Source organism: Sesamum indicum, linkage group LG4 (genome assembly GCF_000512975.1).
Source record: "Sesamum indicum cultivar Zhongzhi No. 13 linkage group LG4, S_indicum_v1.0, whole genome shotgun sequence".
Classification (NCBI taxonomy): Eukaryota; Viridiplantae; Streptophyta; class Magnoliopsida; order Lamiales; family Pedaliaceae; genus Sesamum; species Sesamum indicum.
Genome location: NC_026148.1, coordinates 8,714,207 through 8,729,516, shown reverse-complemented (window position 1 = coordinate 8,729,516; position 15,310 = coordinate 8,714,207). Strand labels below are relative to the sequence as shown.

At 36.7% G+C, this 15,310-nt stretch overlaps 2 protein-coding genes across 5 annotated transcripts in view; both read left to right on the top strand.

Moving 5' to 3' along the window:
• Positions 1-5,060, top strand: part of LOC105160290 — a 7,136-nt gene extending 2,076 nt beyond the window's left edge. For 3 of the 4 annotated variants that reach the window (XM_020693326.1, XM_011077607.2, XM_020693325.1), the window contains exons 7-17: positions 380-559; positions 657-905; positions 1,492-1,677; positions 1,764-1,964; positions 2,059-2,181; positions 2,332-2,631; positions 2,731-2,829; positions 2,920-3,093; positions 3,192-3,433; positions 3,515-3,547; positions 4,536-5,060. In XM_020693326.1, coding sequence (XP_020548985.1) covers positions 380-559; positions 657-905; positions 1,492-1,677; positions 1,764-1,964; positions 2,059-2,181; positions 2,332-2,631; positions 2,731-2,829; positions 2,920-3,093; positions 3,192-3,433; positions 3,515-3,547; position 4,536 — 1,788 coding nt within the window. In that variant the 3' untranslated portion in view covers positions 4,537-5,060. The remainder of the gene's footprint in view (positions 1-379; positions 560-656; positions 906-1,491; positions 1,678-1,763; positions 1,965-2,058; positions 2,182-2,331; positions 2,632-2,730; positions 2,830-2,919; positions 3,094-3,191; positions 3,434-3,514; positions 3,548-4,535) is intronic. The other variant, XM_020693327.1, reaches the window with a different exon arrangement.
• LOC105160289 (endonuclease MutS2) lies at positions 6,683-15,285 on the top strand. The gene is made up of 20 exons (XM_011077606.2): positions 6,683-7,062; positions 7,573-7,698; positions 8,003-8,170; positions 8,249-8,332; positions 8,423-8,473; positions 8,653-8,709; positions 8,853-8,935; positions 9,502-9,625; positions 9,715-9,774; positions 10,220-10,462; positions 10,919-10,996; positions 11,078-11,225; positions 11,835-11,962; positions 12,319-12,366; positions 12,601-12,731; positions 12,815-12,897; positions 13,238-13,341; positions 13,768-13,838; positions 14,113-14,417; positions 14,662-15,285. Exons 1-20 carry the CDS (start codon positions 6,766-6,768, stop codon positions 14,817-14,819), a joined length of 2,547 nt encoding a protein of 848 aa, XP_011075908.1. The 5' UTR covers positions 6,683-6,765; the 3' UTR covers positions 14,820-15,285.

Below are 15,310 nucleotides of genomic sequence, written 5' to 3'. Positions count from 1 at the left end.
GGTTTGTATATGTTATTATACTCTTTGTATTATGCATGTGTACCCTTTTCTTTCCGGCATTGATTTATCAAGCTTTCTGCAGCACCTCTGCTGTCACTATCTCATTTGATATACTCTATTTCAAAATTGTATTTTATTATATTCATTTAAACTGTGGTGGATGTAGTTAACTTACACTTTCTTTTGATGGTCTTGGTCCTGTATTTTGGTCTTGTTAAGCTATAAATTTGGTAAAATGCTTTATCTTCCTCTTGATTGAAGTTTTGTTGGACAAAGTTGGATGTTAGGTCATGCAGTTTGTCTGCCAATATGAGATAATTTTTTCAGGTGTGCACTTTCATAAGTTAATGTGCTTTAATGATTACCTTTCTTTATTCAGCATAGGATTGCTCAAGAAACTATCCTTTTTAAAGACGAACAGATAAGAGAGGCACAAGCTTGGATAACTCGCGCTCAGGAAATGGATGCTCTGCATTCAACCACTAATCACACTTTACAAGCTGAACTACGAGAACGAACAGATCAGTATCATCAGCTGTGGCTTGGTTGTCAAAGACAGGTGTTTTGAGCTGTAATAGTCAATTTGGTGTCCAGATTATAAATCTGATTGTTGACCTTTATTTAACTAGAGGCTAAATTGATTATTTTTCAATCAGTTTGGGGAGATGGAAAGACTTCATCTGCATATACAACAGCTCCAGCTTGAATTGGCTGATATAAGAGAAAAGAGTGGAAGTCATTCAGATGGGTCACATGCCTCCCATGCAAATTCAAATGATGCTTCTCGAATTGGGCATATTAATGGTAGCCAATCGGAGGTGAATGACAATAATCCACCCAGTGTGAACTCTGGTAATCTACAAAATGGCAATTCTGAAACTTCTGGAGGAAGCACATTAACACAGGTTAAATTATGCCCCACTTTTTCTTGTTTCCTGTTGGTCATTTCTTCGTATGCATGCTATAGGATTTCGTCTGTTGTCAATATTGAGGCGTAGGATCAATTATGAGCGACTATGAAAAATCTTATTTTCCACGTTGTCTCTTTGTGGCCTCCACCTGCTTTCTTTTTCCATTGATGTAATGCTTAGCTGTATTGGGTAAATTTCTCTGGAGTTAGGAGGTCTATTCATGTCCACATCCCTGACACATTTTTATCTTCATATCATTTCTGCTCTTTATTGATGAATAACTGAATTAGCACAAAAATTCAATCCTTGCTGTCATTTCTTTTTTTTTTATTCTGGACTTTGTAGTGGAAGAGGAAAAACTGATACAACTTAGTCTGTGCTGTCATTTCTTTCTTTCTTTTGTTTGAACTAGATTTTGTACAATCTGAATTTATGCTTCCTCACCCCTCTGAGAAAGGATCCAGAGAGGAGGAAAGACTGTGGTTATGACAGGTCCTGATGCAGAAAGTACTCCGCATCAACTTCGTATTTCACATTTCTATTTCCTTATCATCCTGAGATGTATTTTTCTTCTTACTAGACCGACCATGTTCATGGTGTTGCATATACTCCTTCAAACCTATTTGGAATGCCAACCTACCTTCCAACTGCGATGCATCCGTTTGTAATGCACCAACAAGGTGTACCACACCCATCACATGTCACACAATCTCATTTTCATTCTTTACCTGCAATGTCATCAGTTCAAAACTGGCAAAGCCAACAGGTAAATGATATATTTCATTTTGTTCCTGCTCCTCAATTTTACAACTTGCAATTGTTTGTTATCTGTCTTGCTTTATTGTGTTCAAGGCTGTGCCAGATGGCGAGCAATTGCCTGCACACAACCAGTATCCTGAGCAAACTGAAGAAAACTTGTTGAGAGCTGAATCTCATGGTGAATATGAAGCAACAGTAAATGGGCAAGTTGTTCGTTCAAATTATTTAGATGACAAGGTTAGTGCAGGGTTAGATGCTGACTCTGTGGTCCCATCGCAAAATGGAGAGGGACAGGTTGGCAGCTCAAAGAGATAATTCTTATAGAACTTGCCTTGTGCCACTTCTTTCCATTTCCTTAAGCTTTTTGATTTTGTCATACGTTTTTTAGGTGCATGTCTCTGTAGATGAAAGCCATGACAATACTCAATCTCAGCAGGACTTGCCGCAAATTTCTTCCCAGTTTCATGATGCTCTTAGGCTGGATACTCCTGAACAAGGCAATGATACTAAGGTTAAATTATTGTGTGCTACCACAAATCCAGGCTACTGTACATGAGCTTCTTGTTATGTTTCTTTCGAGCAATTTATGGTCTTCAGATGCAATGGTTATTCTCCTCTTGTTGTTAGATTGAAAGCTCATATTAAATTAATACTGCCACAGGAGAAGAAGCCCAATCCAGTTATTGATCGTGAACTGGACAACAAAATCACGATTATGGAACATTCAAGTTTTGCTATCAATGTGTCCTCATCCGAAGCACCAACGCATGCTGCAAATTTCACTGAATCCGCCACAAAGAGTGCCTCTAGTGCTGTTCTGACGGATACCTTTGTTTCCACTGGGCAGAAAAGTAATATAGTTGCAAAGCCTGGGGAAAGTTATCTGTTGGATGAAAGAGCATTGCTGGCTTCTATAGCTCGCACGATAGGTTCTGGTGGCAGGATTAGGATTAGTTCAACAGTGAGTTGAATGATCTGTTTTTGTTAGATATGAAGAAATTAGTAGACTACAAATAATTTAGTTATGATGTCTGACCATTTGTGCTATGTGTTTAAACAGCTTCCAAATAGACTTGGAAAAATGCTTGCACCTCTACACTGGCATGATTATAAAAAGAAGTATGGCAAGCTTGATGAATTTGTGGCCAGTCATCCTGATGTATGTCCTCTCTATCTTTTTCCTTGTCTCCCAAACTTTTGATATATATTTTTTATTTATACTAAGACTCCTCTATTGCCCCCGGTTTAGTTATTTCTGATTGAGGGGGACTACATTCAGCTTCGAGAAGGTGCACAAGAAATCATAGCTGCTACAGCAGCTGTTGCTAAAGTAGCTGCTGCTGCTGCAGCACCATCTTCATTCTCATCAATGTTGCCTTCTGTAGCAGTCACTCCCATGGCACAGTCCCACCGATTGAAAAAGGTTACCTCCCTTGAGTCCTCATCTGTGAATGCTGATAACTCCAGTTCTGTGAGCTTGCAATCTATTAACCTTCAAATATTCTTTACTATCCTTCTCAGTTCTCTGCAACTCAGAGCCAGAATGGTGGTTCCTTTCATATTGTTGAAGGAGTCTCAAATGTTAAAATTTTGAGCAAATCAAAGGATCACATGGAACTGAATGGCTCTGAAACCAGGCCTGGGCGGTCTGTACTGCTGACAGTTGGAAATGGATTGAACTGCGACACAACCGGCTTTCCTCAGAGCAAGGGTGCATCTCAAGGGAGGCCTGACATGAGTTTAGTTGGCAGACAACAAAGCAGGTACTAATTAGTATTTAATAGAACGGTCTGATGTTTTTGACTGATTCTAAGTAGAAACTCATTGCTGTATTCTTATTTCAGGACAACTGGTGCTGCATCAAGCCCAAGAAGATAGTAAGTTTATTTTGAATTTGGAATATTTGATATTATCTTTCTTCCTACAAAACATCCCTAGCTGTTGGGGTTCTTGGCTGTTCGACCTAGAAGTTTGATATGATATACTTCAAATCCGCTTGTATATGAAGCATTTAAAAGATATGTTTGGCAAAAAGAATTCAAGCATAGAGTAGGGGGTGTTATTCTATTGCTGATAGTGGCTGCAATAATTCAATTCATAAACAATAATCTGATACACTCAACAGAAAAATGAAGCAAATGGAAGAAAAAGAAATAGATTTGCTTGTGAAGGTTCTCAATCCAGCTGGGTTGGGTTGTTGATCGTCAACATGTGCCAGGTGCTGTCAACTTGTCTCTTGTTTGGTCTGTCTGGTAATTTGTCAGATGAAAATGGAGCAAACTAATGCTGGCAAAATACGTGTCCTAATACTGCACAATAGAAAATCACCTAACCTTCAGATGAAGTTACCTCTGTGTAGCCCTTGCCTTGAATTCTATCTGCCCTGGATTTTATGAAAACAATTTTAGAAGCTTATACCACCAGGTAAAATGAATTGGAGTTTCACAATGGTTTTTTCATGTTTATCTAAGGGTTTTAAAATCTTTCTGCTGTAATAGAGGAAAAGATGATACACCTCTCAAGACTTGGAACAGTGATAAGAGTATAATTTTTGGTTACTGGCTGTGTTAACATCCATTTATTTAAGCTCAACTGATTTGTTGGACTAAGTTGGTTGATTGTGTGGAACATTAAGTTGATACAATGGTCTTGCGTTCACATTGTCCTTCCTCCTGCTTGAAAGTGTTATATTACTTTTTCAAGATTAGTTTCATGTTTTATGCATGTCCTTTCTTTTGGTTTACATGAGTAGTGTGCCATGGAGAGTAAGAAATATGAACATGTATTTGTACAGCCATCAAAATTTAGATTGTGTTTAGTATCTCTTGAGATTCATCAATTTGAAATTTGACTTCTGAATTGCAGGATATTTTTGGATCTCATGAGCAATGTCATGACTAAATTAATTTGAGCAAAAGGCTTGAGATGGAGACAAGGTGGAGGGAGGCTTTAAATCCTCCAGTATTTATCCTATAGAAATTTGATTCCATATTGGCAGATTAACAACATTATATTATGCTGTCAGATTGGAAGAACTGAATGTTTTTATATGTATCTTTGCATAGCGGTGAAGGGGCATCTAATTGTTTGCAGTGATGTTCTGCACCTTGCAGCCTTTGGGTTTTATACATAGGGAAAATGGTGCTCGGTGGTAATTTGGTGAGGACTGAAACAATTAACCTTGAAGTTTCTGTTAGTGGTAGCCCTTCCCTTCAAATCTATCTTACCTTGTATGTTTCTATCTTTGGCAATTTGGAAATGCCGCATGAACGAAAGTTTCTGTTAGTGGTAGCCTGAAGGGTAGTTTGCTTTTGATGTTATCCTTGACAACTATTAGCAAGATATGATAAAAAATATGGTGCCATCAGACAAGGGAAAAATTAAGTGAAATGGAAATTGTATGTTTTTCTGATCAATGATTACCTGAAGCAAGAGCTTAATCTGATTCTTCTAACCCGGATCATCTTTACATTTGCATGCTGAAGGACATGAGGTTAGCCTCTCTATTTCAGTGGTAAGGAGAGTTAAAGCGGCCTTGGTTATAACATATCTAACATAGTGAAAAGAAATATGAATGAGCTTCTGCTTTGTAAGTTGGAATGAAGTCTTTAATTGAGACTGGGATCATATAGACTGTCAAATATATGCCATTAATTTCATATAGACTGTTTTAACGCATTATTGATTTCCCATCTACCTACCCCCCTGCCCACAGTAGAGTAGCATAGCCCATTTTCAACTTACTGCGCACATTCTTCTGCCATCTTCCCCATGTTATGAAATTCCAGTATTGCCATGATCAACTTTTTATTCTCACCCAAATACAGCATCAAGAATCATTGACAAATGCATCAAATCTTTTGAATGTCAGTAATCAAATTTTGGACAACTGATATCCCTGCAGCATTTAACTTAAGCCTACAAAGCAAAAAGGTATAACTACATCTGCAGTGTTTCAAATTGAGAAAAGTAACATATGTTTAATAAAACAGGGCAAATCTCAATATCATTTTAAAGCTACATTCAACAAAATGTACCTTGAATTCCAAATAATCAGGCACTTAACAAACCAGGAGCATCTCCAACAAATGAAACTGGAAGGTGAAGAAAATATTAGAATATCACATCAGCTACGCGATTTTTCTTTTCTGCCTCGAGTTATGGAAGTAAAAACACAACGTAGATATGCTTTTCAGGCCTGACTAAAATTATATTTTTTCAAATACGCAATATGAAAATGAACATATTAAACGCCATGTTTACAAGATCCTCTGAATATAGTGGCTAATAAGGCCCAATGGGGCATTTACAGTGCACTTGGGCAGCCCACTATTAGGTCTCTTGCCCCGCCCACTAATATGTATTAGCCTCCTCTTTCTTGAAACTCAACCGTAAGAACTCTTCTCCCTCTTTTTTGTTAGTAAGTTTGGAGTGCTCTTTTTTCCACATTTAATCATAAAATTGCGGTCCCCCATATCGTCGAGAAAAGAAACAAGAAAACATATACCGAAGAAGCAACGTTGATGATGGCCCAACAACGTGTTAACTCAAATAGATTTAGGTGCTTGTAGCGGCATCCTTTGTTTGGAAGAGGGGGAAAATGTCTGCCACTCGAAATCTTTACCAACCTCGCAAACAAGTCAATAGGAATTCGATAAAATTATGATTTAATTATTTTTACAGATAAACAAAATATCAAATTATCCAATTATATTATTTCGTATAAACCATTAAAGTAAACAAATAGGCTATTTATACCATCCAAGTAAATATGATACTTTATATAACATTGTTCTAATACAAATCAATTCAATACGAGCCTGTAAACATGGCCTATATGGCTGAACATTTTGTAGTAGATGTATGTATGCTAACAGCCTAACACGCAAAGTCTAGGGGAGGTAAGTGAAATTCCCCATATCTTGTGGATCGTTAGAAAATATTAACAAAATTAAACGACCAAAAAGCAAAGGAAATCATTGATTATAAAAATAAAAAAGGTGGAATGCGAGTTTCCGGCGAGGCAGCCTAATCCAAATTCATTTCCCTCCTTTTATCTCTATTCCTCTTCAGCCTCACCATTTGGACATGCACGATGCCTTCATTCCCACATCTCCAGAAATTTTCTCTCTCGATCACAACTCTCGGCAGTTCTACCACCGCCACCAGCACAGCCACTTGCACCACCGCTCAATTTGTTCAATTTCAGTTCGGTACTTCTCGATTCCTCAGCAAAAGTATAGTGGCAGTAGCAGCAGCTTCCGGCGGCTATAGCATGAATGAACACCAGCCGTCGGTAGTTCTAGACAGTCTTAGAGTTTTGCAGTGGGATCAGCTCTGTGACTGCGTCGCTTCCTTCGCCGGTACTTCACTCGGCAAACAAGCCGTCAAGGTCTCTATAATTTCCATCATTATATGTACATATATGATTGTTTGTATTCCATTACTTTACCGTTGAACACCTTCTCTCCATGAAAGACTGAAAAATCCTGATAGTTTTGTTGCCTGTCTAATACCAATAACTTAACTTGCAACAATACTGTCATGAGAGTCCAATATTATGGATGGATGCTTAGTACACAAACATACCGCAATATATATGTATATATTTATATATACTCCCTAATTTTGTAGGTAATGCGTTGGTTTTGATATCTTGCTCAATAACATAATTGTTTGCTGTTTTCTGAATGCATTAGCGAGTGGTTTAGTTAGTTTTATATACAAATATTTAGATTAAACATCATCCAAAATGTTATATAAATTGAAGTTTTATCATGTCAAAATATCAATATTATGAGTTTGTTAGAAGATTGTACAACTTGTCATTGTATTTTAGCAACTAGAACATTAAAATTTTAACTAGAGCATCCTGTTCTATATTGCTATTTCGTATGTGCAGGAGCAACTATGGAATCTGGATAAAGCATATGAAGATAGCGTAAGGCTACTGGAGGAGACTAGTGCGGCTGTGGAGATGCAGAAATATGGTGCCATGATGGAGTTTTCTGGCATCGATGTTTCTTTGGTATGAAGAAGTTTATCCTGGTTTTTGCTGTGATCCCTCACCCTCAGTGTAAATAGCTCTTGGTGCATGAAATATACTTTCTTCGGACCTTGTAGAAATACAACTGCACTGGATGTTTATTAGTCGACAAGTCAACTTCATCTCTTTGTTCACGATTGTCAATCACAACTAGAAGACTTTTAACCTAGATACTTTTTTTGTTCAGAAGGAAAATGTGATGATTTCTTTTCCATTTTACTTTCCTCTATCATAAATATAGATCTGAATGGATGGTTAATAAAACAGTTCCTATCATTTGTTGAAGGTGGAATCTGGCATAAAATGTGCTCGCAGGGGATTCCCTGTGAGTGGGAGTGAAGCAATGGCACTCGTAACCCTTCTGCAATTTGCAGATGCATTGCAGTTAAATGTCAAAGCTGCGATAAAGGACGATTCAGATTGGTTTAGGAGGTTTATGCCTCTATCAGAAATGGTATGATAGTTATTGGAATGATTAATAGAACTTTCTGTTGATTGTCTTATTTCTTATCATCTATTAATTGAATTGCAGATTATGGAATTAGTTATAAGTCAGCCTTTGATTAAATTTATAGAACAATTGGTAGATGAAGATGGCTCAGTAAAAGATTCAGCGGTTGGTTCTTGCAATTATTATCAATTTACAAACTTCAATTTGGTTGTTCTATTTTATTTTCAGTTTGATTTATAAATATTTCCTGTTCAGAGTTCAAACTTGAGACATGCGCGTGATCAAGTTCGTTTTCTTGAGAGAAAGGTAAAACTATATTATTTTAGGTTGACTATTTTAATTTGATTTTGACGGATAAAATCAGGATATCAGGCATGGCTGCATGAATTCAGTGTGTGTGACTGGCTCTATAGATTTGCATATGAAGTTGGCAGGGTCTATCTTGGAATGCTGATTCCCACCCATTTGTTGTCTTCCTTATTCAGTTGTACCAGTTGATGGAAAGCATGATCAGAAATGAAACAAAAGAAACATCAACTCTGGTGCGTTATTCCCTTTACATATAATATATATATATCTTTTGTTTTGTTTTCCTGTACATTTACAAGTATAAAAGTAAAATCTCGTAATTTATTTATGGTCATAGTATGTTAATACGTTGATAATTTTCTTTTTGACTGTACAGGAAATATGTAATCTTGATGGCAGATGGTGCATAAAGTCGGGCGCTAGGATGCGCCCAGCTTTTGAGGGACTGTTGCTGGCAAGGTGCATAGAATTCTTTGAAGTTTTGACTTCATAGCGCAGAAGATGGGACTAGGGGACTGTTTGCTGTACATGCTTTATATTTCATTCTTGTCAATGGCCTCTAAGGTCATGTTGGTTATGATGCGAATTTATTGCAAAGATGAGGATTCAGTTAGAGTTTGCATTCCTTGATAGTTAAAACTTTACAAGGAATTCAAGGACTCTTAAGTTGCTCCAGAGCCACGCTATCCATGATGATCCCATCTATCAATCTCAAACTAATTATGATGCTTCAGTAAAACTTTATTACATATCTTCACGTTTATCTGAAGTGCCATATGTGGAAAGACATAGGTTTAATCTTTTTCAACTTCTGTTGTATCATTATTTTTGGATGAGGCGTCCTGGATAAGGCATTGCATCGTATATTGTGCAGCATTTTTATTCACATGTTTTTATCTGTTACTCTGGTGTACTGTGATGTATAATCTTGATATTCTTGTTACTCTCAAAGATTCAATATGAGTTATTTGAACTCCAATCCTTCTAATGAAAATTTTCCTGAGAGTAATAATACTTCACTGTAGTGATTCAGGTGTAGGAAGCGTTGTTGAACCAGTCTCTGCTGTTCCACTAAATGATGAGCTGCAACAAGCAAGAGCATCTGCAGCAAAGGCTGAAGCTGAGGTGCTCTTAAAGATTACCAAGAAGGTTTTGACAATTTTGTTGACATATTGCACTTTTCCTCTATCTGAACTTAAAAATAGACCATCTAATTTTATTTTCTATTTCTTGTACAGATGCAAGTGGATCTTGATGAAATTGAAAATGTGTTCAGCATCATGATTCAGATAGACATGGTACACTTTAAGGAACCCACTTCTAAGTTCTAGCTTATATTTTTCTGAATGCTACCCACCAACTATTTTGTGGTGGAAATTAGTTTTTGTCCCATCACCGGGTCTGATCCTAATGCTGGTTCTTTTGCAATGAGAATGATATGCTTAAATAACTCTCCAACATAAAAATTGATGACACTGGCAAAGTTGCCATGTGTTTTTTGTGTCCGGAAAAAGAATATCTCAGAATGTTAAAATCTTATTCTAGATGTATATTTGTTTCAAGATAGCACCTAAGATTATGTGACCTGATTTTTCAAGGTTTTCTTCAAATGCCAAGTCAACTGCTCTCTTTGAATTGATGATTGGAGATCAGCACATGTAATGGGGCTGGAGTTATTTATCAGCACATTATTGTTGTACATACATGAAGCTTGAGATTCATATTTTACATGGTGTGATACAGATCAATGCTAGAGCACGATATAGTCTTTCCTTTGAGGGTTCATGTCCGGATCTGTATTTACAACAAGATGAAGATGGCATTATTAACGATGAAGCTTCTGGAGAGGACAAAATCTCAACAGTACCACAACTGACTGGGAATAAGTGGACTTTATATTTGCCTAAAGCTTATCATCCATTATTGCTTCAACGGCATCGTATAAATCTGCAAATGGCCATGAAGGATCTCAGTAATGCGAATGCTGTGAGTCACACTTCATTTTTATATCCACATTTGGTGATACTGCTGATACATACTTAAAGAGAGTAGACCTGAAAACATTCCCTCTGTTGATCTTTGCGTGCTACATGGAACTTCGAATTTTCACATGGTTCTTTAGCAGAGAAGGAAAACTTGGAGCTGAAGGCTGAAATTCCCACTTGTTGACTCTTTTTCCTTTTCGTTTTCATTTAGTTTCTGCTTTGTTTATATGACTAAGTGCATCAAAGGTTCAGTTGGTATGTATCTGTTGAGCTTGCTGCCGAGTCCATTTTATGAATGTTAGCATGTAGGTCTTCAGTTCGTATTAACTATTTAGGACGTAAAGGTATTGTTAGGTATAGTTATTACTTCATTAAGCTATCGTCACACATATTTTCATATTCAAACTCAATCTTTTGAAATTTTGTTAATTTTTCTGAAGATTATAAATTTTGCCAGGAAATGAGGAGGAGAAAACAGCTACGAGGACTTGCAAAGGGGGAAGAAGAAAAAAATTTGAACTCATTGCAAATGCAGGTAAAATTTTATTAGCGTGAGTCAATGCAGAATTTTGTATATATATACAATATTGGAGAATGAGATCTATGTTGTTTTCAGGTTGCTACGCTGAAACAAGCTCTTCCAGTCCCTTTTGACATATTTATTGCACAGAATAATAGAGTTCTTGTTATAACTGGCCCTAATACTGGAGGCAAAACCATTTGCCTGAAGACAGTTGGGTTGGCTGCTATGATGGCAAAATCAGGTTTCACATATATGTTTTATTTTCCTCAACTTATTGAAATTTGCTTCTGTATCAGGTCTTCACCAGAAATTATTATATCCAGAAACTGCAATGATGATTTGTTTATTTAGATTCATCGAACAATGTTATCCTCTCATGCACTTTTTGCTACTGTAGAGAATTCAACGTTAAGCTGTGGATTTCCTGGTCATGCATTCATGCTGTAGCTGCAGTGGGTCAGTGAATGCATACTTAAAAAAAAAAAAAAAAAAAAAAAAAAAGAATAAGCAGCATACATGACTTCATAATTTGATAAGCCATATTCCATAATAATTTGATGGGAATGGGTTCCAAAGTCTGTCACATTACTGAACAAACAGCGTTCTTATTGTTTTGTGGGTCCTGAGCTGGTCAAGGTAGAGTGGTAGATAAATAGTAGGAGAATTGCTTCTGAGGGTCTTTATCTATTTAGTGAGAGGACACAGATCACTGGTTGAAAAATTTGATGTAGAGAAAAAGGGCCCAACGCAAAATAAAAAATTCGAGATAGCCCTGAATAAATGTTTCTCCTATGGAACCTGGTTTTGCATCAAGTACATTTTCCCACAATTTTAATAAGAAATATTACAGGTCTATATGTCTTGGCTTCAGAACCAGCAAGGATTCCCTGGTTTGATTTTGTACTTGCTGATATTGGCGATGAGCAATCTCTATCTCAATCGCTGTCCACCTTTTCTGGCCATCTGAAACAAATTAGTGTAAGTTGACAACTTCCTGCTTTAATGTGTCATATAACTGCAGCCGCAAAAGAGTCTTTTATCTTCACCTATAACTGGATGAGCAAGTGATAATCCGGACTCCATGGTTTTTAATGTTTTATCTGAAGCTGGAGCCTAGAAGTTACTAGGGTTTTTATTGAATTATTTCTGGGTATTCATGTAGCAGAGTTGTCTATAACTATTTAAAGATCAGAAATGTTTTGATAGTGAAGTAGTTTGATGAATACAAATATATACTGCTTCCTCTTAGCCAATTTGTTTGTATCATGTCCCTTGACTGTTTTGCTGATTTTGATCGGAGTCATATCTTTGTGTTCCTTCTCTAAACCTTGCAGGAAATCAGGTCCCTGTCAACTAGTCTGTCATTGGTACTCTTGGATGAGGTATGGAATTTTAGATTTATGTTCTGCAGTTTAATGTGTTGACTAGTACTTCAGTTAAAAGCATTCTTCATGTACATATATATATATATATATATATATCACAAATATTATCATATTGCAGTCTTGGATATAAAAAGTGGATTTAAGTTATTTTAACAAAAGAATTGGTACATCGGAAAGGGAATCTGGTGATATGATACCACCAAATTAGTAATCCTGATCAACATATTTTAGGTAGGTGCTGGAACAAATCCATTAGAAGGAGCTGCCCTGGGAATGTCATTGCTGGAGTCTTTTGCTGATGGTGGTGCCTGGTTGACAATAGCAACTACACATCATGGAGAACTCAAAACTCTCAAATACAGGTATATAATGTAAAGATGAAAATTTTTAGATGATATATCATGAATTGCATAATTAAGTGAAGGGTTTACTTTAACTATGACAGCAACAATGCCTTTGAAAATGCTTGTATGGAGTTTGATGAAGTGAACTTGAAGCCTACCTACAGGATCCTTTGGGGAGTACCAGGTTTTTGCTTGTTTTTGGCAACTTATTGGTTGTTGGGTAGATTAGATGTTATGCTGAGTTTTGATTCTGAAAATATACAACTATTGAATAGTTCTTGTGGTATGTTATTTCCTTTGTTATCTTGCTGAAGCTGGTTCCTGTTAGTAGAATGAAATTTTTTTCATGTAAATTCCTCTTTGAGAAGCATTTCTGAGCATCTTGCAGGCACTTATTTTTCTACTTGTGCACATCTTGTTTTGGTTTTGTTGGCTTCTGGTGTTGGGCCATGATCTGTGTTCTTGCTTTCTACATTTATATTTTAAAGAATCTCTTGCTAGCGGTACTTGTTTTCTAACTTTAGGACGTTCAAATGCAATCAATATCGCTGAGAGGCTTGGACTGCCTGTTGAAATTTTGGATAATGCGCGTGAACTATATGGAGCAGCTAGCGCGGAAATCAACGAGGTAATGTCTTTGATATGTGCATATCAAGATTGGTCGCCTGTAAAGATGCCTCTGGATCACTAAATATATTTAACTTCTTTCTTTAAGAGGTAAGATATTTTCCATTCACAATGCTGAAGAATTCAAAGAAGCCTTGATTAAAGGTTGTGATTTGGGAATTCTTTGTATGCGTATGCAAGTGAACTTTCATTTCTCCACTACTGATTACCCTCACTTGACAGTTGACACTTGGCAAAACTCTAGCTCTTACAAGAAAGAATTGAGTAAAACTCTTACAATCAAATAGTTTTGTAGTTGAATGTCCATAATTGTGAGTCAGTATGTTTAGCTTTGAGTAAATTATTCACAATTATCCCTGATTTTAATACTTCAGTTTGTCAATCACATTCAACTTTAGTCTGACAAATTCTTTTGCAATTAGTGCAGGTGATAGTTGATATGGAGAGATTTAAGCAGGATTATCATAATAAGATCCATGAGGCTCAGCACTACATGAGGTGAGTTTCTTTTTGCTTTCACAAAATATACTCAAGGTTTTTGATGGACAGTACTCTAGATACCATATGCAGTCATATGGTAAGTCACCATTTGTTGTGTTGCAGAGGTATCACTCAATATAGTATCAGAAGCAATGTGATTCTGATTTGCTTTCATTAATCTGTATGGTAACTGAACCTCCATTAAGAGGTTTAGGTGACTGGTAGTCATTGGAAATACACTTTGCCCAAACTTGATTAGTGTGAGTGCAGTAATAAATTCTTTTTGGTTCAGGCTCTCCAGGAAACTTCACCAGAGTCTACTCTTGACCAGAAAGAGATTGATGGAACATGGCATGGAGGAAAGATACAGGATGATGCAAGAAATATCCGGAGCAGCAGCCTCAGCACGTTCCATCACTCATAAGAAAGTGCGGGAATCTCGATCAGTTCGTATTCAACCATCCAAGCAAATAAAAGCAGATAAGGATAGGCCGAATTCGACATCCATTCATCTACATGCTCCTGCAGAAAAAAATGGAATTTCTCCAGTGACTGACACTGCATGCTCCATGGATAATGCCAAGCCATCAATTACAGGTAGTTGACTTCTTAACAGAAGCCTGATATTCTTTATTAACCTACCACTCTTTTTGAGAGTCCTGTTATTCCTATTTACCTTCATGCTCTTAAATTTTCTGATTAGGCGTTAAGATTTATTAATGAAGGGAGCAAACCCACTAGCTACATAAAAGAGGGGCCAAGGCATCCCTAAGATGCACTAGCGGCATCTAATATATCTCATACTTTTTCATTTCGGTGTTGTCATTTTTGCAAATTGCAGATAAGAAGCTTGAACTTCCAAAGGTTGGGGACCTGGTGAATGTGCCTTCTCTGAATAAGAAAGCAACAGTTTTGAAGTTGGATCTATCCAAAGAAGAACTAGTAGTTCAAGCTGGTAACTTGAAGTTGAAGTTAAAACTGGCTGATATTGTGACCTGATAAAGTTTGCAGAAGATTTCATGATCTCAAAGAATTACGGGTAGATTTCTTTTTTCATTTTGTTTTTCCTTCTTTTTAATCCCTCTTGCTGGTTAGGATATTTAGTTATGTTAGGAACATGAGATATTCTTGTGTAGTTTTGGGTCTTATCATAATCCTTAATATCTGTCTTTCTCTTGATTAATTGTTATTTATACCTGTTTAATCTCTATCTTAGAGACAGGGAGATACACTCACATATGCACTGTCTCATGCATTCACTGGCAAAACATATTCATCTTTGCTTAAGACTTATTTAGTTAAATCTAGTCTCTAGGAAGACCTTTGACTAATCTGCATCATTCAGACCTCGGCCCCTAGACTATCAAACACTGAATTAAGTTCAGATACAGTTCAATCTCAATACAAGATAATCTGTGGAGTAAATTGTTTGGCTCAACTTGATTTATTTACAATATACTTTACAACCTATCTGATTTTGTTAGTATTCT

Excerpts from the sequence above, each read along its gene's own strand:
- LOC105160289 (XM_011077606.2), top strand. The coding sequence starts at position 6,766 with ATGCCTTCATTCCCACATCTCCAGAAATTTTCTCTCTCGATCACAACT. Across the intron at positions 8,333-8,422 it reads GCTCAGTAAAAGATTCAGCG|AGTTCAAACTTGAGACATGC; the intron begins GTTGGTTCTTGC and ends TTTCCTGTTCAG. Across the intron at positions 10,463-10,918 it reads ATCTCAGTAATGCGAATGCT|GAAATGAGGAGGAGAAAACA; the intron begins GTGAGTCACACT and ends AAATTTTGCCAG.